Below are 25953 nucleotides of genomic sequence, written 5' to 3' on the forward strand. Positions count from 1 at the left end.
TTTTCTTTCACTTTCAATGGTAAATGGGGCAAATAGAAAGGGAGAATCTCCCTAATGGGGGCATAGACAGCAATAAAAACTGACAGGTGTTCTAATCCCTCTCTACTCTAAAACTAAAACAAAAAGTTTTGCCTTTAGTTATACTTTAAGTTTTGGAGAGGGTTAGGGATGGTTAGAACCTCTATCATTGCCTCTGTAGGCCTGTTTCTGTAGGCCTGTTTCTGTAGGCCTGATTCTGTAGGCCTGTTTCTGCAGGCCTGTTTCCCTCTTGTTTCTTGTATGGCCTCCAGGAAAGAAGAGAAATCTTCCCTACATCAAAATGAGCAACAAAAGCCCTTCCCCACTTTATGACGAATTGCCTGAAGTTGCCCGTTAATTAAGAATTGCATGCCTGCTCCTGTTTAGCAACTTTTTTCTTTTGTTTTAAAGTCGGAATAGATTAGAACCCCATTTAAGTTGTTCATGTTAGGTAGAGTCATCTTCTCTATTTCTCCATATGACCTGTAGTGATTATTGTACAGGCCGATGGTTAGAGTCATGAGCCATTTCACAAATCTTGCCCCGATGCTCCCCTTAAGCCAGTTAATGCCTTTCTTCTTTTCTTCACGTGGCAGAGTAAAGAAGAAAACCGGCTGATAACCAGCTTCTGTTTACTTCCGCAATCAGCTGTCATTTGGTGACAGCTAATCACGTGGTAAAGGGCCGGCTGTGAATGGCCCTTTATCTCAATCAGTGATCAGCGGAGCGATTTGAAATAATAACCAGCTAACTAAAAATAACTAACTATTAATTTATAGGCATTGGAATTTCCTTTCAAATTTGGCTGTTAGTCAACGTAACAAATACGAATTTATCCGAAGTTACGATTTATCCGAAAATAACAAATGCCGCATCTAAACAAATTGAACGGAATGAATTATTAATAATAATTAGGGATGGGGAGATTAACGATTAATTCCTCGATTAATCGTTAATTTTTTTGATCGATCTAAATTCTTTTGATCGGTACTCACCCCTCCGCCGGCTTCCGGGTCTTCAGGGAGTTCCGTCGGAGATCTGTTGACGTCACGGACATCGACGTCACTGGAATCCTCCCCCCTCCCCCAAGTGCCTCCGTCTGCTAACGAAGGGAAGGGGGGAGGAGTCCGGTGACGTCACCGGACAGCCTCGACAGTGATGGTAATATGGATGTGGTTAGCTGAGGTCATTCAGTGAGCTAAGTGTAGGCAAATTTGATAACCTCCGTTTTTAACATTGTTGTCCTTAGAGGCTGATAAGCTGTAATATTAGCCGTGTGGATCGGCTTCTGCTGTTGCCATGACGGCGGCGCTTGCTTTTGATTGACATGTGACGTCCTAGCCATGCCCCGCTATGTCCGACTTCGGCCGTTGAAATATACTAGATACGTTTTATAATGAAAGTTAAACTAACTTTCTACGTTTTTCTTAAAGTTTAATTTAAAAAATGACTTACGTCAGTGCTACAGTTTGAATTTAAAACGTATTTGTGTGAATTGTGAAGTTAAGGCATGGATTGTGGAAACTAACTAGTGTCGGGTGATTGTATATAGTGTATACCACGTTTACCACTGACTAATGCAGAGTTGCAATGCAAGGAGATCAGCTAAAAGTAGTTGGATCTGTATGTGCCTTATAATTAATCAAAATTAGTCGATAATTCGATTTAAAAAAAAATCGATTAATCGAACACGAAAATTTTAATCAGTAACAGCCCTAATAATAATAATAATAAAAAGTTTTTATTATTATTAAAAACTTATTTTTTTAAATTATTTTTAATTTGTTACATTCCTTTCGTTTAGATACGGCATTCGTTATTTCAGATCATTTGTAACTTCGGATAAATTCATATTCGTTACGTTCTCTAACAGCCAAGTTTAAAAGGAAATTCCAATACCTATAATTTAATAGTTAGTAATAGTTAAGTTATTATTAGTTAGTTATTATTTCAGATTTTAAAATTTTCGGATTTTCGTTCTTATGCGTTTTTTTCTTATTTTCAGATTTTCAAATTTTTCGGATTTTCGGATTTCCGAATTTTCGGGTTTTCGGATTTTCAGAGTTTCTAATTTAGAATTTCCGAATTCGAAAAATTTTGTTAACTCAAATTTACGAATTTTCGAATATTCAAAATCACGAATATTCGGAAAAATTTGTTGCATAGGTTTCGTTAGTTTGGATATTTCCAAATGAATGAATTTGTCAAAATTTGTTAAACAAAACGAATTCTGAACGAAACAAATTGCACCTGTTTAGTGTGTTCACTGTGTTCATTTAAAAAAGGAAGGGGTCGGTAAACAACATATTGATTGGCCCCTTCCTCCACTCTCCATCCTGAAACATCCCCCGTAGTAGGCATATGCGGTTCATTTAGTTCCAAATTAATATTCAGACAAATGTTTTGTTATTCGGAGATTCAGATATATCCGAATACCTGAATTACAGTATAAAAGAAGTTTAGAGATTGCTCCGCAATAACATAACGAAATTTGCATTTCCGAGATTCAAATTCAAATTGAATCGAATTTTACATTGAATTCCATTCATTCCAACATGTTTCTGAAATCACAGACTGTGTGTGTTATTAGAGTACCATTGCGAAATAATGCTGTTTTTGTTAACCCAAAAGTGATTTAATCGCTTGCCGACCAGTGCACGCCGATATACGTCGGTACAATGGCACGGCTGTGCCAATGGGCGTACAGGTACGTCCCCTTTAAGACGTGCAGGTGTTGGCGCATGCGCACCCGCCACATGCTCCGTGCCAGCGGGACCCACGGACTCGATGTCTGCCAGTGTCCCGCGATCGAGTCACGGAGAGGCAGAACGAGGAGATGTCTATGTAAACAAGGCATTTCCCCGTCTGCCTTGTGACAGGATAGAGATCACTGCTCCCTGTCATCGGGAGCAGTGATCGCTGTCATGTCTTAGGTAGCCCCTCCCCCCACAGTTAGAATCACTCCCTAGGACACACTTAACCCCTTAATCGCCCCCTAGTGTTTAACCCCTTCCCTGCCAGTGTCATTTACACAGTAATCAGTGCATTTTTATAGCACTAATCGCTGTATAAATGACAATGGTCCCAAAATAGTGTCAAAAATGTCTGATGTGTCTGCCATATTGTCGCGGTCATGATAAAAATCGCAGATCGCCTCCATTACTCCAAAAAAAAAAATAATAATAATAAAAATGCCATAAATCTATACTCTATTTTGTAGACGCTATAACTTTTGCGCAACCCAATCAATATACGCTTATTGTGATTTTTTTAATACCAAAAATATGTAGAAGAATACATATCGGCCTAAACTGAGGAAAAAATTTGTTTTTTATATATTTTTGGGGGATATTTATTATAGAAAAAAGTAAAAAATATTGCTTTTTTTTAAAAATTGTCGCTCTTTTTTTGTTTATAGCGCAAAAAATAAAAATCGCAGAGGTGATCAAATATAACCAAAAGAAAGCTCTATTTGTGGGGAAAAAAGTACATCAATTTTGTTTGGGTGCAACGTCGTACGATCGCGCAATTGTCAGTTAAAGCGACGTATCGCAAAAAAATGCTCTGGCCAGGAAGGGGGTAAATTCTTCCGGGGCTGAAGTGGTTAAAGAGACCTTGTAATCATTTGATGAAGATTTTTCTTTTGTTTGATCACTTTGCTGCATTCGAATCGGAAAAAAAAATAACATTTTAGATTTCACTAATTCGAAATGTTTCGATTTGAACGTTTTGAATTGAAAAAAATCAGTACATTCTAAGAAAGTTAAAAAAAAATGACAAATTCCGAATACAAATTGAACGATTCAACTAAATTTAATGATATAACTAGATTAACTAATCGAAACAAAACAAATCGAAACAAAACAAAACTCATGTCTACCCCGCAGCAGCAGGGGTGGGGGGGGGGAGGAAAGAAGCCAGCAGCACGGCGGTGGGGGCCGTGCAAAACAGGGGGGGGGGTATCCCGGGCAGTAGGGGGAATCTGCACCAAACAGAGCGATTTGGGTGTGCCCAGGCACGTCTGGCACACCTCTCTGTGCACGCCTATGCACTGATCAACACAAACAAAAGCAACAATGTAGCAAGTCTCTTTTTCTGCATACAGTACATGGATATTGAATGATTTACTCACCCTCTCTGGAATAAGTCCACATTATGGAATTTATGAAGCTCCACCGAGAACTCTAAGGTCGCTTGTACTTCAGACATGGTATTATCAGCTCATCACCTAGACAGGGAAAAACAAACATAATGCACTCTTGTCTCTGATAATACACAAGACATTGTCAGGCGTACACAAATCTTGGCAGGTAAAAGCATTCGGTGATCTGATAACGCAGCCCGTGAGTCACCGCTACTGTGAAAAAAAGGCAGAAATTACACCTAATGTGTTCTATCAACACCCTATGGGTATTTTTTTTTGCATCCAGATCAAGCAGGGCTTTCATTGTGCTTCTGAGATTGCAGCCTTATGCCAATTATTCTCAACTGTGCAGCCTTTGTCCTTCAAACCTACAGCAGTCTGAGTGCCATACCTCCTGTAGACTGGAGAAAGGATGGAAACAAGGTGCAATTTCCCTTTGATGACTCGGGGGTGTGCATAAGAAGTAACAAAGTAACATAGCAACATGGTTAGTCATGCTGAAAAAAGACAATACAGTGGAACCTCGGATTGCGAGTAACGCGGTTAATGAGCGTTTTCGCAATACGAGCTATTATTTTAAAAAAAATCCTGACTCGGTTTGCGAGTGTTGTCTCGCAAAACGAGGAGGATTAAAGACACTGCAGTACCGCATTTGGCCAGAGGTGCGGGGGGGTGCCGGTGACACTCGGAGCCGTTCAGAGCTGTTCGGAAATACTCGGAAATACTCGGAAACACACGGAAATACTCAGTTCCCTTTCCGAGGTTTTCAGAATGCAGCCGAGTGGTCTCCGGGTATTTCCGAGTCTCTCCGGCGCCCCCCCCCCCACCTCTGGCCACATGCGATATTGCTTGCAATAGAAGTCAATGTGGAACGAATTATCTTCGTTTCCATTGACTTCTATGGGGAAACTCGCTTTGATATGCGAGTGCTTTGGATTACAAGCATTCTCCTGGAACGGATTATGCTCGTAAGCCAAGATTCCACTGTAAGTCCATTAAAGCAATATTAAATCCTCAGTGGTTTAGCATACTTTGAGCGCAAAGAATAAACATTCTGCATTAAGCAATGTGTTTTTTTTTTTTTACCCCAGTCCTTGCATTTTACAACTTTCAATGCTGCTAGCTCCTGCTCTCCCAGTGATAATTCCCTGAAACTTCTGGTCCTCAAAGGAAAGAGTTAACAGTGGACAGTGCAGTCTTCAGTCAGTCTGTTAGCTTGGAGAAGGGAGGGTGGAGGGGGGGAGGATGGAGGTGCAGGGGAGTATCTGACCTTTCTAGGCTACAGGGCCGTGTGTTTCTATTGATGCACACAGTGTAGGGAGACACAACTCCAGTCCCTGCATACAAGGGTGACTACCATAGGATGCTGGAAGAGAAAGGAGCTGCCCTGAAACAGGAAATCTGCAGTAGCAGTCATGGGACCAGTCTAAACTGGAACATAGGCAAGTCTCAAAAAGGTAAAGGAGCTGCATACTCAGTGAGTGATTAAAGTGTCATTAATCCCACATCATAAACAACTGGTGTATTACATTCTGTTCATACTCTCACAGTCACCATGAGATTCCTTTACTGTATTCTGCAAAAAACATGGCTGATCCTGCTGCTCTCTAACTCCCCTTTCTGTCCATGTCCCCAATGCAGCTAGGGGTTTTGCAGCTGCGGTGGCAACTCTGCACATGCTCAGTTTCCAGTGTATTTCTATACTGAGAAATTCCTCTCTATCGCATCTGAGCAGCCCGTGTGACTATAGAGTCACACATGTGGGCGTATACACAGTGGTAAATGACAGCCCACTCCCTCCCTCCTCCTCCATACCCACTAACCAGCTAAAACACAATGGTGGCAGGATATTACATGTAGATTAATGGAGGCTTCACCACCCTCTTATTCTAAGACACAGGCTGGAGGGGCGTAACACAGCCTGTGACTGGCAGAAATCCACCCACACCATGTTATTTTCACACAATAATAAAGATTTCATTTAAAAGGTATTCCAAAGACAAAGGCTTAAAAATAATAGGTTTACTATCACATTAAGTTTAACCATTTAGGCTTCATTAAGGAATTGCAATGAGACCTCAGTATATGAAGTCAGGAATTACTAGCTTGCAGATTCATGAGCTTGAACAAGCTGTTCTCAGACTGCATAAATAGCTGTGGAAACCTCAAAAACCCTGCCGCCTATGGACCTTCTGCACCTCCCAATGGTGACAACACTTTCCTGTCCCTTCCTACCTCCTCCACATTCCTATTGACTAGTAAGGTGTCCCATCACAATAATGGGCTACTAGGAATGTTCAAGGGGCAGGTTCTGCGACAAGCTTGGATGCCTAGATGTCCCATAGCTTTTCCCCATCAGAACACCTGGGGACTCGACCATAATACAAACAGAAAAATCAGGGCTACTACCCATACAACACATAGATAGCAGAGCTCCTGGGTGCTTGATCCACAGTCGCTGGCTGAGTAGAGTAATGTAGGAAAGATGATCCGCACTCCAGTTGTTGCTCTTAAAAAATCGTAATTTTCTTGAAAAGCCACAGTGTAAATGCAGATAAAATCAGTTGATGCGTTTCAGCCTATAAGGCCTTAGTCATAACTCGACTGCATGCTGCAGGTATATGTGAGGATCTCTAGGTTATCGCATTTTTTTGAGAAACAAAAGCGGGCAACTCGATAGCTTCTTGATGAGAAGATGTATTATTGCACTACAGCAATAGCAAATTCCAAAAGAGGATATAACGCGTTTCGTCCAAAGCCTTTTCTCATAGATGCTATGAGTACATTCTACAGCCCCTGTGACTCATTTTCTAAGCAGAACTAAAATTCTTAAAATTGTCACAAAAACTTTTATTTAGATATGGACAAAAAAAACAAAACAGCCCTGCTACCTCCTGTCTCCAGTCCCCTTAATAAGGATCACCGGTGCTCTGGTTGAAAATCTCTGTAGACCACAATAAGTGCACCATCCAAAAGAAAAAGGCAGCATCTCAGTAAAGATTATTTAAATAGTAACTATTTGCATGAAACAAAACCAACCAAAAAAAAAAAAAAAAACACATGGCCTACGTGTTTCAGCTATGGAGGCCTAAATCATGGCTTTTATTTTGATTTATTCCTCAGTAGCTACAACAGAATAAACCAACTGTTGGCACCAAATGGCTTTGCTAGCTCAGATAAAAGCAGCAGTGACATCATCATTGTGCTGCACACAGCCTGTGCAGTGAGCAAAGCTGTGGGAGGGGTCCAGCAAGCTCCACCCACTGCATAAAACTACAGTAGGAGGCGGAGACAAGACCAGCCACCCCGCACAAGGAGAGAGAGCAGCAGTGAGAGGTCTTAATTACAGGAAGCTCCTTTATAGAGGCAAAGTTCAGGAGTTGTTTCATGTTGGATTCAAGCAAGAATACACATGACTTATATTTAGATGATATTTCCTTGAACATGATGTTCAGCTTTCACCGCTTGCCGACCAGTGCATGGCGATATACGTCGGCACAATGGCACGGCTGCGCAAATGGGTGTACAGGTACGTCCCCTTTAAGAAGCGGCATTTTGGGCGCACGCCCGTCGTGTGCTCCATGCCCACGGGACCCGCTGACTCGATGTCCACCGGTGTCCCGCGATCATGTCATGGAGCGGCAGAACGGGGAGATGCCCCAACAGTTAGAATCACTCCCTAGGACACACTTACCCCTTCATCACCCCCTTGTGTTTAACCCCTTCCCTGCCAGTGTCATTTACACAGTAATCAGTGCTATTTTATAGCACTGATCACTGTATAAATGACAATGGTCCCAAAATAGTGTCAAAAGTGTCCGATGTGTCCGCCATAATGTCCCAGTCACGATAAAAATCGCCGCCATTACTGATAAAAAAAAAATGAATAATAAAAATGCTATAAATCTATCCCCTATTTTGTAGATGCTATAACTTTTGCGCAAACCAATAAATATATGCTTATTGCAATTTTTTTTTTACCAAAAATATGTAGAAGAATACATATCGGCCTAAATTGAGGAAAAAAATAGCTTTTTTTTTTATATATTTTTGGGGGATATTTATTATAGCAAAAAGTAAAAAATATTGCTTTTTTTTTTCAAAATTGTCGCTCTTTTTTTTGTTTATAGCGCAAAAAATAAAAACCGCAGAGGTGATCAAATACCACCAAAAGAAAGCTCTATTTGTGGGAAAAAAAGGACGTCAATTTTGTTAGGGTGCAATGTCGCACAACCGCGCATTTGTTAGTTAAAGCGATGCAGTGCCGTATCGCAAAAAGTGCTCTGATCAGGAAGGGGGTAAAATCTTCCGGGGGTGAAGCGGCTAAAGGGAACAAAAAAAAAATCTTTAACATGACTGCATTTACTAATATGGTAAATAAAAGCTTTCTGACATTGAAATAGAATCTATAATTTAGTAAATTAAACGACGGGGCAAAAAAAAAAAAAACATTTTTTTTTTTTTAGTTTGTGCCATCTCAATAACAATAGTAGACAGATTATTTTTTCTAAAGCTGTCAAACACATTCTGAGAGTTAGAACATACTGGTAATTAGCAATTAAGCGTTATTAACATCTCAATAACAAACATATCTTTAGCAGTGGATAGAGACATTTTGATGGCGGATCACGACTGCGCTTTCAAGATACATTTGTTTCCATGTGTGCTTTGTCCATGCAGTACAAAGCAACAGGTGCACCTTAATGTAGGCCTCCCCTGAAGCACATGCTCAAATTTTCTGTGCTCCTCCGTCTTCCCATTCAGCCAATGGAAGCTAAGAAAAAATACTCACTTCATCCAGATATGAGGGCGTTCTGAATTTTAGTTCAATGCCCCTGCCCTAGGCTTTAGCCTATGGTTTCTTACCACAAATCTTGCACCGTTATGCCTCGTACACACGGTCGGAATTTCCGACAACAAATGTTCGGGCCGCGTGTAGGCTCCATCGGACATTTTCTGTTGGAATTTCTGAGAACAAAAATTTGAGAGCTGGATCTCAAATTTTCCGACAACAAAATCAGTTCTTTCGTAAATCGTAAGTTTCATAGATCGTAAATTCCGACCGTGTGTACACAATTCCGACGCACAAAATTCCACGCATGCTCGGAATCAAGCAGAAGAGCCTCACTGGCTATTGAACTTCATTTTTCTCGGCTCGTCATACGTGTTGTACATCACCGCGTTCTTGACGTTCGGAATTTCTGACACCATTTTTGTGACCGTGCGTATGCAAGACAAGTTTGAGCCAACATCCGTCGGAAAAAAATCCAGGATTTTGTTGTCGGAATGTCGGATCGTGTGTACGGGGCATTACTGAAAAAGCTCTTTCTGACAGCAGGTAGGACCACCATTTCTCACCAGTGCCACACATGCCTAATATGATTAGACTGTGGTGTGTAAGGCCTGGTTCACGCCTATGCACTTTTTTTTTTTGCGTTTTCAGTTTTGCGGAAACACACTACAGTCCATGTAACATGGTTTCCTATGGGTCACGTTCACATCTGTGCATTTTATGGAAAGGGCCAGGGACTTTTTTCCAGCATTTGGTTCCAGAGACTTCAATGGATCAAAAATGCGTATTGAAAAAGCCCTAGAGGTAGCTAGTAAATAAACAAGACCTAAAATACAGACGTCAATTGATAATGGTACAGCAATGGTGGTGACCGTGCAGATACATTGAGAAACTGCAGACCAGAATAATTTTATACCCGGACACTCCCAAAACGCATGCAGGAACGTGGCAGGATCTGCCGTACAGCACCAACATTGTGAGAAGTGTGAGGGATAAATCTTAAATCTTATGTTACCTTTGAGGCGTATGAAGAATCTTAAATTGTATTAGGCGGTCTGTCTGTTGTCAACAAAATGGTCCCGTTGTATAAATTTACCTACGAATCTAGGGGATGCCCAAAAAAATTCTCCAAGGTGTGGGATATTTGGACAGAGTCCAGGGATACTGTCGGGTCATCAGCAACGCCTCCATAGTATGTATTGTTTTGCTTTTGGGTACCTTTCTTTCTTGGTTATGTGCACAGGGAGAAAGTCTTAAGATGTCTACTTCGCACCTTCCAGCTACCTTGAATGAGGTCACCTTAGGCCTTGGTTACCAACCACCACGTTTTTTCATGTTTTTGTTTTCTTGTCACCTTGTTTTCTAATTCCAGGCCTGGGTATGCCCAATAGGCTTTGTTGTGTAACTTTCACCTTCTAAATTCAATAAAAAGAATACAAAAATACATTTAAAAAAACATGTGCATTGGAAAACCCAAAATGCACCTGCAATATGCAAACTGCAACCTTAATAGGTGTGAACCAGGCCTTAAAAGGGTGGAGATTAGGAGGGGAGGGGGCTTTGAGTATTAAGGTTAAAGTGGACCTTAATCCATATTTTCAAGTTATGCTCATTATATAGCCTACCCGTAGGACATTAATAAATTAATATTATAAATATTTTATAATCTTTATAAGTACCTTTGTTCTTTAATTGTTCCTGGCACTTCCGGTCATGGCCACTTAGGAGGTTACATCATTGGGATGTTCTGTTGACTCCTGGGATATCAGCGCCATTTATCCCAGGTGTCTTCCGGTAGCCTAATGCCGCGTACACACGAGCGGACTTTACGGCAGACTTTGTCTGGTGGACTTTTTGACGGACTTTGCAACGGACTTTCCGAATGACCGGACTTGCCTACACACGATCAACCAAACTCCGACGGATTCGTACGTGATGACGTACGACCGGACTAAAACAAGGAAGTTCATAGCCAGTAGGTAATAGCTGCCCTAGCGTCAGTTTTTGTCCATCGGACTAGCATACAGACGAGCAGACTTTTCGACCGGACTCGAGTCCGTCGGAAAGATTTGAAACATGTTTCATTTCTAGGTCCGTCGAACTTTTGGGGAAAAAAAGTCTGCTGGAGCCCCCACACGATTGAATTGTCCGACGGACTCCGGTCCGCCGGACCAAGTATGCCGCAAAGTCCGGTCGTGTGTACGCAGCATAAGGCTCTATTCACACATGTACGACCCCAAACTTTGGTGCAACTTTGACGCAACTTTGGATGGGTGCAACTTGGGTACGACTTTGGCTTTGGGTACGACTTTGGCTTTGACAGGTGATAATGGACAACTGTTGCACACAAGTTGCTTTGTATAACATTCAGGTATTTGGAAAAAAAGAAAAAAAAAACATTCAGGTACAACTTTCATGCAACTTCTGAGGGTTAACATTGAAGTCTATGGCCCTCAAGTTGCATGCAAGTCAGACCAAAGTAGTGCATGAACTACTTTGAAGTTGCTGCAACTTTAAGTCGCGCATATATGAGTGGGTATCATTGGAAAACTTGGGGAACGACTTGTCATGCAACTTTGATGTCCATAGTTGCATGACAAGTTACACAAATGTGAATGGAGCCTAAGTATCTAATATTGCGATTTTCCAGACAGGAAAAGTGCATGCTGGGAAGCCAGCTGCACTAAATCCTGGGACTCACTGACACCCACAGATAAGATGACCGCCACCAGGATGTCTACAGGGGCCAGTAAACAGGACTTTTGGCAAGTAAGGAATATAATTTTATTATTGACAATATCTAAACTAAATCCAGCGATTTTATAAGGATAACAGGGATATGTTCAATAAATGTGTAGGAGACTGTAGCTCCTCTTTAAGTAAAGTCCAATTCCTTCATACATTTATCTGGATGCAAAACAACTAGCTAGAACTCTATTTTTTATTTGATTTGATTTCTATAGTACCATAGGTTCACCCAAAAGTAGAACTTCCACTTTAAGGAATCCTGACCCCCTGACATGCCACATTTGGCATGTCATTTTTTTTTTTTTTTGGGGGGGGGTACCTAGTTTTGCCAGGTACCCAGCTCCCACTTCCACTCAGGCTGCCTAGGTGGCCCCTCCCTCCCTGCAATCTTCTGGGAGTGTCACAGGTCCCAGAAGATTGCCCAGCCATTCAGGACACGCAGCGTGACTCACGAATGCGCAGTGCACACCCGGCCGTGAAGCCGCAAGCTGTCACAGCCGGGTGCCCACAGTTGTGATGCCGAAACCACATAGAGGACAGGGAGAGAACCGAGGCTTTGGGCGGCCGCAACGCTGGACTGTGGGACAGGTGAGTGTGTGTTTATTAAAAGTCAGCACCTACACTTTTTGTAGCTGCTGACTTTTAATAAACACAAAAATGGCTAGAACTCCGCTTTAGGGTAGACCTGAACTTTAGAACATCTATAAACGTCAACTGAGCCCAACCAATACTTTAAAATTTTTACCTTTTATCTCAAATTTCTCCTATAATTCAGAAGTGCATTTCCTGTGCCGAGGCACCACATAGCTGTATGAGATTATCTAAGGCACTGCTGCCTCTGACTGTTAAGATTCACCAGATTCACTGTTCTTTTTTTTGATGAAGAGGAAGCTGTACCTGAGGACCTGCAGTACTAGGATCTCCCTGCTTCTGTTTCATTTATTCTGTAGATCTCTGCTTTCCCCAAATCCCTTGTTGCTTCTTGATCATTACCTCACTTATTATTAAAGTGACTCTAAATGGTATCCCTATTCTCCAAAAATAATCCATACAAATCCACCACTTAATGACCCTGTAATATATTTTTCATTAAACTGTTATTGTGTTTTTCTGCTTCCTTGTAACATCCTTTGTGAGCTCCAAAACCTCTTCTTCCCCTCTAACTTCTGTTTGTTCGGAATGAGCCGTGCACATTAGTTGGGGTCAAATGTACTGCTCTATGCACAGTACAAATCCCATAGCTCATAGTCTATCTTAGGAACGAGCAAGAGAGGCTGGCTACATTTCTATATACAATGAAATCTTGGAGAACGAATGTAGCCACCCTCTAACGCAGTGGTCTCCAAAACTGTAGCCCAGGGGCTGGATGTGGCCCTTTGCTTGTTTTTATTTGGCCCTTGGGGCACTATTCCAACAGCTGACACCAATTATGGGGCACTATTCCCCCTGCTCATACCATCAACGGGACACTTCTTCTCATTGATATCCACAATGGGGCATTAGTCCACCCATTAAAACAATGATGGGGCACTGATGCTGGGATTATTTTCTATTCCCACATCCCACAATCCGCCCCCCCCCCCCCCCCCCCCCCCCCCAAAGCCTGAAGGACAGTAAACTGGCCCTTTGATTAGAAAATTTGGAGACCCCTGCTCTAACAGGAAGTTTGGTCATAGCAGCAAAAAAAAAAGGAATTTGGAGATTTGGAATTTGTTTTAAACTAGAGTTTAGTGTCATTTTGAATTTACCAATCAACGGGCAGACATCTTTGATATAAGGAAGTGTGGTCCTTTGTCCTTTCCTTGCCTTTTATGGGCACAATCTCTATAGCAGATCCTCTTTAAGAGTCTGGCCAAATGACTGGCCTTTATTCTTTTCTTGTGCCAAACAGAAAGTTCCAGCCCCATCACTGGTCCATTTTTTCCTACCTGGTTCCCCTTTACAAAGTGCATTTCTATATATTCTTACAGAGTGCCATTTCTGGGTGTGTAGGTCAGCCTTTTGCAACCTTTTTAATAGAGAGAAACACTTTTTCTGGTCTAAGGGAACCCTTAATTCACTGTAAATGAGTGTTATGGTCAAGAAGAAGAACTGGTGTGGTCAGTGGGAGGATTGTTCTCTTCATTTGTGGTCAATGAGAAGAATTCTCCCTACATTTGTGGTCAGTGGGAATAATTTTTCCCTCTTACTATAGGCGTGTGCAGGGGGTGTGCCGGGTGTGCCTGAGCACACCCTAATCACCCCGTGTGGTGAAAACTGCCCTACGGAAACCAACCTCTGCCCTACTGACAAGTCCCCTGCTCTACTAACACTGTCCATGTTTTATTACATTTGAGGTGCACACCCTAATCCAATAGACCCTAATCCAATAGGCTGCGCACACCTATGCCTCTTACAGATAGCTAAAAATATCACTGGTTTTAGTGGTAACTTATCTAAGAGGCAGAAATAGCTCCTTGCCCAAGGAACCCCTAGCAACCTCTGTAGGAACGCTAGGGTTCCATGGAACCTTGATCAAGAAAGCCTGGTGTAGGTAATCAAGCCAAGTTTTATTTTACCTAACCAAGAAGGAAATCAGAATTTACTGAAACAAAATCATTCACTACACAGGCTCTTACAAGTAAAATGGTACGACTCTCTAAATTCTATGCTTTTATATTTTTAAACTCAAAAGAATTATTTTTCGGCTGGATCACTTTGATCGCAGCCTTCTAAAACTACAAAAGCACCATTGGAACTAATGTTGGGTTGTTCTGCCGAAATAGAAGTACATCGAAACAATTGTGATTATACCCCTAGCACATCGCCTGCTGTTCTGCAGCACAAAGTGTTATTGGCGCTTTCAGCAATCTGAGGTTACTGTAGGAAATCACATGTTAGAGAATGGTTACTCCACGCAGCAGAAATGGCGCTACAGATCATAGTTATTTGCTGAGGAGCGTCACAATGCTGATGATACGTTGTTGAATATTGTACCAAATCCAAGATATTCAGAGATATTCTAAAATCAACACACCTATGTATACTGTACATATATATATATATATATATATATATATATATATATATACACAAACAGTATACTGTATAAGTATATTGATTTTATACAACATATTTACAGTATAAATACAGTATATATGTATATAGTGTACAAATGCCTACATAATTACAACATGTAATATAAATGAATGTGCAGAGCCTATTTATAAACAAATATTATCAAATAAATCTACACTAAAATCCAGTAAGTGAATAACATAAATCAAATCAAAACCACTAAAATAAAATGAAATTTAGTGAATAAAGTCCATAATCACACATAGGTTGGACTTGATGGACTTGTGTCTTTTTTCAACCTCACCTACTATGTAACTATGTAACTATGTATAAGTCCACCCTGGTGTGTAGAAGCTTCCACCTTTAATGCCCCGTACACACCGTCGGACTTCGTTCGGACATTCCGACAACAAAATCCTAGGATTTTTTCCGACGGATGTTGGCTCAAACTTGTCTTGCATACACACGGTCACACAAAGTTGTCGGAAAATCCGATCGTTCTAAACGCGGTGACGTAAAACACGTACGTTGGGACTCTAAACGGGGCAGTGGCCAATAGCTTTCATCTCTTTATTTATTCTGAGCATGCATGGCACTTTGTCCGTCGGATTTGTGTACACACGATCGGAATTTCCGACAACGGATTTTGTCGTCGGAAAATTTTATATCCTGCACTTTGTGTGTCGGAAAATCCAATGGAAAATGTGTGATGGAGCCTACACACGATCGGAATTTCCGACAACAAGGTCCTATCACACATTTTCCGTCGGAAAATCTGACCGAGTGTACGGGGCATATCTGATTCACACGATGAATACCACCACAATCACCAGTTCCACTGCTGCCAAGGAAAAGCAGCAAACAGCGCGTTTGCATAAGGACTCTCCAACAGGATATCAAGAAGTGATAAATTATATCTTTCTGTTGGCGACTGAGACAGGATATAAAGATAATTTTTCAGTAGGGTACACCCTTTGTCAGGAACATCATGCCAGCCACCAAGAACTTCGAAACCCAGCTACACATACATTAGCATTAGTGAGGGCGCATACACCACAGACATTGGCACCTAGTGGGCTACGTGTTTTAATCTGACTTCTTCAGAGGATCATTGCTGAATGGCCTTTCAGTCTGTACGCCTGTGGTTCCTAATCCTGAAACTTGTGCTTGACCTTGTTAATGACCCAGATTTCACCTGACTTGCTATTTGGATTCTCCTTGTCTGCCTACGATTGTTGCTCACCTCCATCGCTGACCTAAGCCTGGACTTCTGATCAAGATTCTGCTTATCAACTTGGTATCTCACTGCCTGCATGTTATGAACCTCTGCTTATTCCTGACTTTGATTCTGCCTGCGATTTGGTGTCTTCCTGATTGGCTGTTACTGAACCTGGCTTGTGATCCGACTTCACTCAAACCTGACCTTGGTGTATCCTAGATGTACTACCAGTTGTACTTGTAATACACACCCAAGTTCCAGTTTTCAATTCCAGTTCCCTGGCACCTTTCTCTTTCAATGTCTTTGTAGACCCTGTATCAACTTCCAGGAATTGTTCAAGAGGCCACCCACATCATTTGGTGATCCTCATACAGGTAGGTGACACTCGCAGCCTCTCACTCTTGGTTCTGGTGTCACCGGGACAGGTAGTGAAGGGAGAGCTTCCTGTGATGACAAAGACAGCAAGATCTTTGGTGTTGTATATAGTAATGATGTTTTAATGCACCTAGGTATGATATGAACCAAATTATCTATAAAAAAATTTGATAACTATTTTTAGGAGAAAATAAAATGTCTTATATTTTTCATTCTAGATCAGTTTGTATATTAGTATAGCGATAACCCCAGAATGAGCCGCTGGTTGCATCGGGCACTTCTAGCCTGGCTAAGGTTAGACAGTTCCACATCTGCCCCAAAGCACTTACCAACCCTGTTGATCTTTTGCTTGAAGAAGGATAATTGGACAACTCTGAAGGAATGAGGTTTAGGGCACAAGAAACCCTTAGGGGGACAGAAGACTCTAGTAGTTTAACAGAAATTAAACTTTCAGCTTTCACTGGTAAAGAACGTTTAGCTCTTGCTGTTCGTGTAACGTAAATGTATGGAGCAGAAAGTAAAAGGGCTTTAATGCTGTTGCACATCTGTGTCCATGGTGGCCTGAGGCTGTGTGCTGAGGGTGTCTCAACGTGTGCTCCCAGCACACTAACAGAGCTGACAGCAAGATGGGCTCTTCATCACATAACCACTGTGGGAACCAGTCCCATATTGTAGAAGCCTGGGCATTAAAACACACTTAAAAGGCCACTTGGTGGCATTAAAGGGTTAAGCCAACCTGGCATCCTGTAAACTTGAATGCCTGGCTAGAGAGTGGGTAAAGTAGTAGTAAACACCTTAGGCGAGACACCAGACTTCCTGTAAAGTCAAACCAAATTCCAGTTTTTGAGGGACCTGTGGCTGAAGTTCCACCCTGGTGCTTCTTCCCAGGTTTGGCTCACTCTTGCTTGGAAAAGTCACTTCCAGCAGGGTATTGTAAGCCCTAGCAATAGACTCAGGCCTTGACTCACAAGTACATGGGTGGCAGCAGACCTAGAAGGACAAAACATCTAACAAACATCCTCCCCCAGGCAGGAGCCTAAGGGAATAAAACGTCCTAAAGTCACACCTAAATATTTATATCCTCTCCCAGCCCACACCATTGCCAACAATTGGTTAACCAGGGACACAAAAGTATTCACATCCCATACTTATTGTATACTCTAGCTCTAAAAAATTGCAATAATAGGTTTAGGAAATACCAAGTGAATACAGAACTATCAATCTCAGCCTAGGATGATTACAAAGGGTCATAGCCAGCATAGCCAGCTCATATGTGTCCATAGAGGACTGTGGTTGTGTGCTGAGAGCTTGCACATTGTGTGCTAATATTAGGACATTTTTTTTCTTGGGGGCCTTTCTGTTTTTGTTTTTCTGATGACCCTGCCCTAGCAGTGGGGGGCAGGGTCATGTGTCCTGCCCCAGCAGCCCCCCGGGAGACACTCGTCGCATATCACTGGAGGTCATTCACAGAATGACCAGGTGTAGGGCTTCCCCTTGGGGAGCCATGCTTGAACCTGGATGAGGCAGTCATGTTGGAACAGGAAGGGGCCATCCCTAACTGTTCCCACAAAATTGGGAACATGAAAGTGTCCAAAATGTCTTGGTATGCTGACGTCTTAAGTGTTCCCTTCACTGGAACTAAGGGGCCAAACCCAACCCCTTAAAAACAACCCCACACCATAATCCCCCCTCCACAAAATGATTTGGATCAGTGCACAAAGCAAGGTCTATAAAGACATGGATGAGCGAGTTTGGGGTGAAGGAACTTGACCAGCCTGCACAGAGTCCTGACCTCAACCCAATAGAACACTTTTGGGATCAATTCGATCAGAGACTGTGAGCCAGGCTTTCTCGTCCACATCAGTGCCTGACCTCACAAATATGCTTCATGGAAGAATGGTCAAACATTCCCATAGACACACTCCTAAACCTTGTGGACAGCCTTCCCAGAAGAGTTGAAGCTGTTATAGCTGCAAAAGGTGGGCCAACTCAATATTGAACTCTATGGACTAAGACTGGGGTGCTATTAAAGTTCATGTGTGTGTAAAGGCAGGCTTTCCAATTCTTTTAGCAATATAGTGTACGTCTGTATGTATAGGAGAATAAAAAAAAAAAAAAAAATTCCCCAATTTAGTACACAATAAATGGAACCAATAATGTGAGTTTACTTTTACAGTGATTCTTGCCACCTGGATATGTTTTTTTAATAGTGGAACCAATCCGGAGCCCCCACTGTGGTTCATTGCAGCCCGCCATTATAGAAGTAATGTTCCCTTGGAAGAAAACAAGTGACTCATAACTCCTACAGACGCCTGTACCTATTTTCTGATCATTATGTCTTTTATCCCCATGTTCAGGTCCATTATCCAGCTGTATTTTACTTAGATGTTATGACTGTATATTTAGAACTGTAAGAGAATAACAATATAAAGCATATGGTAATGTTTCAGTTGGTATTCACTGCTCACACGCTACATTACAACTAGCTGTATAGGGGAGAAAGGCTTAAAGTTCCAGGCAATACTGGACCCTGGACTTGTTTGATGTAGTGGTATTCTGTGAGAGTCAAAACCCTTTTGACAACACCAGCACAAGTGTCCTTTTAGGCTCTGAAGGGCTGCTTTCTACAAGAGTGTGGTTTATGCTGACGAGGGTTGTTTCCCATATATAGATGGATAGATTTTAATGTGCTTTGGTTAGTGTTTTAGACCTGATTACTATTAGACATGGATTCATAGAACATAATCCCCACGGTTTCCTTAAGGAAGCCCTGTCTGGGAGAAACGCGTTGGGACTAGCTTTGTATTCAAGCCAGTAATGCCGGGTACACACGGCCTGACTTCCCGACAGAAAAAGTCCGATGGGAGCTTTCGGTCGGACATTCCGACCGTGTGAATGCCCAATCTGACTTTTTCTGTCGGCATTTCCGACGGACTCAGATATAGAACATGTCCTAAATCTTTCCGTCGGAAATGCCGAAGGAGTTTAGCCTGTTGGCAAGTCCGGCGTGTGTGTACGCGGCATTATAGAAAAAAATTCTTTGGACTGGTTGGTTTTGCATTTTTCTTTCAGGCAATCTTATTTTTTTCTGTGCTGATCATCCATTTTTCTCTTTTATGTTTTTTTTATGTTTTGTTTTTGTTTTTTTTTGTTTTTTGCCTTTACTTCCAGTGTGCCTACATTCTCTGACTATCTTTTGCAGTATTCCTATAGACTCTCACCATTTCTTGCAACATTCCTATAGTCTCTATCTGCTGTGATGTGCCTATTGTCTCTGACCATCTCGTGTAGCTTGTTTATAGTCTCTGACCATCTCTTGTGGTAAATGTGCCTATTGTCTCACACTATCTCCTGTAGTATGACTATGGTTTCTGATTATGTGCAGAATGCCTTTTGTCCCTTGTCATCTCTTTCAGCATGCTTATAGTCTTTGACCATCTCTTGTTGTATGCTTATAGTCTCTGACCATCTCTTGCAGCATTCAACAAAGTAAAGCCGGCAACCAAGCATCATCATGCTTGGTTGTCGGCTTTACTTTGTTGCATAGACTACTGTTAAAATGTGGAGACACTTCAGACAGAGCACGGGTCCTTTCAATTCCAAGAAGTCTGTACGTTTAAGCAGCTATCTTCCTTACCTTTGTTGATCTCTTGTAGCATACCTATAGTCTCTGACCATCTTTTGTAGCATGTCTATATTCTCCAACCATCTCTTGCAGCATGCCTATAGTCTTTGACCATCTCTTGCAGCATGCCTATAGTCTTTGACCATCTCTTGCAGCATGCCTATAGTCTTTGACCATCCCTTGCAGCATGCCCATATTCTCTGACCATCTTTTGCAGCATGTCTACAGTGTCCAATGATTGCCTCTTACTTGTCTGAAGTCTCTGATAGCTTTCTGTAGCATTACATTAAGGCATTTGAGGTTCCTTATTTAAGTTGGTTGACCACCACTGGTTTAGATTTCCGAATTGTGCTGCTCTATTTTTTTAGGAACGTGTTATGCCGCGTACACGCTACCGGTTTTGCCATCAGAATAAACTCCGAAGGTTTCTCTGATGGAACTCTGACAGAATTCCATTCATGCGGTCTTGCCTACACATGGTCAACCCAAAGTCCAACCAAAGTCCGACCGTCCAGAACGCGGTGACGTACAACACTTACGACGAGACCAGAAAAAAGAAGTTCAATAGCCAGTAGCCAATAGCTTCCATCTCGTAATTGCTTCAGAGCTTGCGTCGTTCCATTTTTAGGTCTGTCAGAATTAAAAAAAAAAAATAGGCCAATGAGGCCTACACACGATCGAAATAGACGACGAAAAGCTTCCGTCTGACTTTTTCTGTCAGACATTCCACTCGTGTGTATGCGGCTTTAGAAAAATAATGATCAAAATTGTGAATTTTCATTCCCATTTTCATTGCACAAGAAGTTTTACACCATTTTGGTGATACGCAAAGGGGTCAATAGGGAGGGTGAAATTAAAGAGACACTGTTGCCTTTCACATGTGAGGCAAGGTGACTGTGTCTCTGGAAAGGACATTCCCTGACCCCATTTTACACAACTTCCTTGCACTTGCTGGCAGCTCCTTGCACCTCTACAGTGGTGATATTAAGTGACAGTGTTGGGACTGAGCCACTGGCTGCTAGACCCAGGCATTATATCATGGAAGCTGGTCATATGCCCCACCATGCACCATCCATCATGCAGGTTTAGCTTCCTCTAGTGTGTGCTAGAAGTTAGTGAAGGTAAAAAATACTTTAGCTCAGGGATAAGCCTGAGCTATTTAATCTGGTTCAGGGTTCATTGAAGTTCAGGGCTGGGTGACTCATCCTGGTAGCTCTTGTGTGCCTCTCCCTGGTCTAGAAGGTTGAAGAATCTTCTAGAACTAGAGGGTGGGGGTTAGGGGGAGCTGCCTTGATTATTTATGGAGCCTTGGCTAATCTTCAGAGGTAGGCAGGGGGCTGAGACCACTTCATAAATAGACATGGGCCATGCCAGCAGGAGCAGTCAGGTGGAAGATGGAGATGCAGTGTTGAGGAGGCTGTCAGTGGCCCTCTGGGGTGCCCCCTAATCTGGAGGGGGTGTCCTGCCTTGGGCCGGGGCTCAGGTGCTAGAAGGATCCTGCCAAAACACACAGGAGGAGGCTTTCCTTTAGGCATGGGAGCAAGAGAGGACAAAGTGAGTAGCAACTGTTAGGGACTAACAAAAGGGGGAGACTGCCACATGAAGCCAGTTTGCCTGAAGACAGCGGTATGCTTAGGTCTTCATCCTTTCCTGAGATATCTCCTGAGAGTCAGAGGGGTGGGCTGGTGAGGAGTCAGTCGGGTGAACTGGTGTAGAGAGGCAGCCAGGAGGGCTGGTGAAAGGGGCAGCTGCAGCCAAGTGGGCTGGCAGTGCCTTAAGAGGTGGTGCTGGGACCAGTGGCCACGGAGGAGAAGTTGCAGGCTGTTTCACTACATCTTTGCTACACAAAGAGCAGCTCCGAGTTCCTGCCTGTAATGGGTGATTGCTGATCTGACTGGGAGCCGGTAAGATTCATAAGATTGAATCAGCTGCAGCAGGCAAGTGTGTGCAGGAGGAGAGTAGAGAAGACTGTATATACAGTAGGGGTATATAGGAAAGATGTCACTGAAGTTTGGTGAAGTTTTCTGAAGTCAAGTGGGCATCCCATAACCTCTCCATCCCTATCCAGGTTATTAATCCTCCAATAAAATTGGTGCTTGTGAAAATTTGGTGTGCCTGGCTGTGCAGGAGTGGGGGATCCCTGTTCATCGGCGGTCCCTACAGAGGTGTGCTACACAGGTCATGTGCCCAACCATACACCATCCATCATGCAGGTCATTTGCCCCACCATACACCATCCATCATGCAGGTCATTTGCCCCACCATACACCATCCATCATGCAGGTCATTTGCCCCACCATACACCATCCATCATCATGCAGGTGCAGACCTGTTTTCAATCTACCTGTCACCTACCCACAGTCGACAGGTAGCCCGCGATTGATGGGTTGCCGAACCCCGCCTTAGATTATAACTCCCATCCCTTTCAATAAATAGTTTTTTCTATATTTCCTGATAATAAATAGTTTTTTGCTTTAACCCTTTCACCACAAGGTCTGTATGGACCTAACATCTGGGGGTATTACACACAATCCGGTGGCTGCAGCATTTGTGGCTGAGAGCATTTGTGCGGCACCGCTGCTGCCCAACCGCACGCACACACCCGATACCAGCCCCCCCCCCGCGCCGCAGCTGCACCCTGCCAGGCTTACTGGATTCCGCTTGCCCATCGGGGGCCCGAGATCTCCATGGCGAGTGCCAGTGGCTGAAGGGGAAGGAGAAGAGCAGACACACATCCACTCTCCTCCCCTTCTTCTTGTGACCTGGGAAAGCAACGTCTCTGACGTCACTTCCGGACCAAGCTCTCGGTGTCCCTGGATAGCTCAGCCGGGAAATAATGTCAGCGAAAACATTTAGTGGAGCACAGGGGGGACATTGGGGGTCTTTTAGACTCTGCATATCTCAATAAAGAGAACCTGCCACCTAAAAAAACATCACATAGGGGACTTTTTGTCCCCATGTGATGAAAAAAAAAGTTAAGTAAAAAAATATATATATATGTTTTTTTATAAAAAAATAAAGTTACACCCAAGCACATAACCCCCCCCCCCCCCAAAAAAAATGTGAGGCCACTTCCACCCCCATATATAAACACGCATGAACGTAAATACATGCGTCAGGGCACCTACGTCGATTGAGATACAAATGTTACATATCGCCACATACGCCAGAGTGAGAGCAATAATTCTAGCACCAGACCTCCTCCGTAACACTAAACGGATACCTATAGGGGGCTTTTGAAGCGTCGCCTATTGAATATATAGGGTACTAAAGTTTGACGCTATTTCACGGGCGCACAAAAAATGTAAGGTTTGGCATGTTGAGTATCTATTTACTCGGTGCAACCTCATCTTTTATATTTTACCAAAAATGTGGGTAATTTATTGCGTTTGTTTGCCCCAAAATTCACGTTAGAGGGTTTTTTACTGAAATTTTCTAGACCTTTGCCGTAATATCGCGTCACATAAAAAATTGGAACTACCACTATTTTATTCTCTAGGGTATCTGCTTTCAGAAAATATATAATCCATATTGCTTTCTTTTGCAGTGTGATCCATTGATATATTCTAGTTATATAATTATTGCCCCAAACCTCTGCACAATAATTGAGGTATGGAAGAACAATAATTACACATTATAAAATACGGAGTGATTTATAATCCAGAACATGTCTTACTTTATTTAAAACTGCTATACTTTTATACTTTTGGATACGTTGAATTGCATATGCTTAAAGCAGAACTTCAGTCATTTTTTCATCTTTCCATCTATTAAATCTTCTGCCCTTGTTGTTGTTTTAACTTTGGATAGTAAAACATTTTTTTTTCTGCCAGTAAATACCTTATACAGCCCACTTCATGTTTCTTGTCTGGCAATAAGCCTAGGCTTATGACATCATACACAGTTCTCTCTCTCTCTCTCTCTCTCTCTCTCTCTCTCTCCCTCTCTCTCACTCTCATGGGGGGGTGAGTCATAAGAGGGCCAATGAGAGCTGCAGAGCTGGAGGTGTGCCTCTGTGTAAATCCAGGAAGTGAACAGGCAGCAGCTTCAGCTGCCTACAATTAAAATGGCTGCAGCCAGACTCAGTGGAGGGAGATTTCTGCACCATATTTTGCAAGTACAGAATCACAGTATATATAAAATAATATGCAAAGTGGTTGGAGGGAAGCTTCAGAATGGCAAAGATGTTTTTATTACATGTGAGCAGACTGCAGTTCCTCTTTAATATGTGAATCTCCCCATTCCCCGTGTAATAGGGATTAAGAGAGGGAGGCATGGCCGAAGTCCACCCAAGTTGACCACCATAGATCCCTCTATAGATCCAGTACAGTAAGGGAGCGTTGTCATCCCAAAACAGGAAGTGTGTTACTGGTAGGATCACAGGTGAAATAAAGGAAGTAAAAGCCTGAAAAAAGGAAAATGAATGCAGCTACCACTCGGACAGGTTTGGGAATCTGCAGAAATTCTAGCTTTGGATGGAAAAATTCTCTCACCTCTGTTCATGACGGAGTGGGAAATTTGTTGTTGTTATAGACATAAATAATTCTGATGTTTGGGCCGGCAGAACTGTATAACACTAATTATGTGGGGGTCTTGTGAGCCAAAGATGGACTGATGCCTCTGTGAGGTGAAACAATTATAGATAAGCTGCAAACACTAACCACGTTTCATTGCGTGCATAAACCAAAAAATATAAATAAACGTGCCTGCGCTGAAAAAACAGATATATCCCAATAGTTGGGAGGTGCATATATAGTGTAAAACTATACTACAAAATTTCAATATAAAAAAGATATAAAATAGAACTGTATAACACGCCGTGTATACAAATATAACTGTTCCTGGAAATTCCCGCAAGCATCGCTTAATCTCTCCGTATAATGAACCAGTTTTATATGTCTCAGTCCTATGGGAGTCAGCCTGTATTAATTAAAATGCTAATAAATGTTAAATTTCCATTCTATTCTGGTTCTCCCTGGAGGACACGAGCATAGCAGAATGTTCTTACAAATGTATGCCTCGTGGTTTGCTTTCCGCTGGTGCGAAGCCGGGGAACGGTGACTTAAAGAGAACTGATAATGCACTCATTTATTAGGACTGCAAAACCCGAAAACTAAACTCCAGGCAAACAGATAAATATACAGATTATATACATACATAGGAGCTGTTTTACTTGCCATCGAATTTGTACTCATGTTCATCCGGTTCTGAGATTCACACAGCTCTGTTCAGCAGATCCCTAGCTCATTAGTGCCCTTGTTCAGCAGATGACCAGCTTATTATCACTTTTGTTCAACAGATCCCTAGCTCATTAGTGCCTTTTTTCAGTAGATCTCCAGCTCATAAGAACCCTTGTTCAGCAGATCTCCAGCTCATTAGTGCTGTTCTTCAGCAGATCCCCAGCTCAATAGTGCCCTTGTTCGGCAGATCCCCAGCTCATTAGTGCCCTTGTTCAGCAGATCCCCCGCTCATAAGTGCCCTTGTTCGGCTGATTCCCAGCTCATTAGTTCCCCCTGTTCAGCAGATCCTCAGCTCAATAGCACCCTTGTTCAGCAGATCCCCCGCTCATAAGTGCCTTTGTTCGGTAGATCCCCAGCTCATTAGTTCCCCCTGTTCAGCAGATCCCCAGCTCAATAGCGCCCTTGTTCAGCAGATCCCCCGCTCATAAGTGCCCTTGTTCGGCAGATCCCCAGCTCATTAGTGCCCTTGTTTGACAGATCCCCAGCTCATTAGTGCCCTTGTTCAGCTGATCCCCAGCTCATAAGTGCCCTTGTTTGGCAGATCCCCAGCTCATTAGTGCCCTTGTTCAGCTGATCCCCAGCTCATAAGTGCCCTTGTTTGGCAGATCCCCAGCTCATTAGTGCCCTTTTTCAGCAGATCCCCCACTCATAAGTGCCTTTGTTCGGCTGATTCCCAGCTCATTAGTGCCCTTGTTCAGCAAATCCCCAGTTCAATAGTGCCCTTGTTCAGCAGAT

At 42.6% G+C, this 25953-nt stretch overlaps 1 protein-coding gene across 1 annotated transcript in view; it reads right to left on the reverse strand.

Moving 5' to 3' along the window:
• FAM135B (family with sequence similarity 135 member B) overlaps window positions 1-25953 on the reverse strand; it is a 257650-nt gene that overhangs the window by 148083 nt on the left and 83614 nt on the right. The window contains exon 2 of the mRNA XM_073632289.1: window positions 4151-4246. Coding sequence (XP_073488390.1) covers window positions 4151-4227 — 77 coding nt within the window. The 5' untranslated portion in view covers window positions 4228-4246. The remainder of the gene's footprint in view (window positions 1-4150; window positions 4247-25953) is intronic.

Source organism: Aquarana catesbeiana, linkage group LG05, assembly GCF_042186555.1.
Source record: "Aquarana catesbeiana isolate 2022-GZ linkage group LG05, ASM4218655v1, whole genome shotgun sequence".
In the NCBI taxonomy this organism is placed as follows: Eukaryota; Metazoa; Chordata; class Amphibia; order Anura; family Ranidae; genus Aquarana; species Aquarana catesbeiana.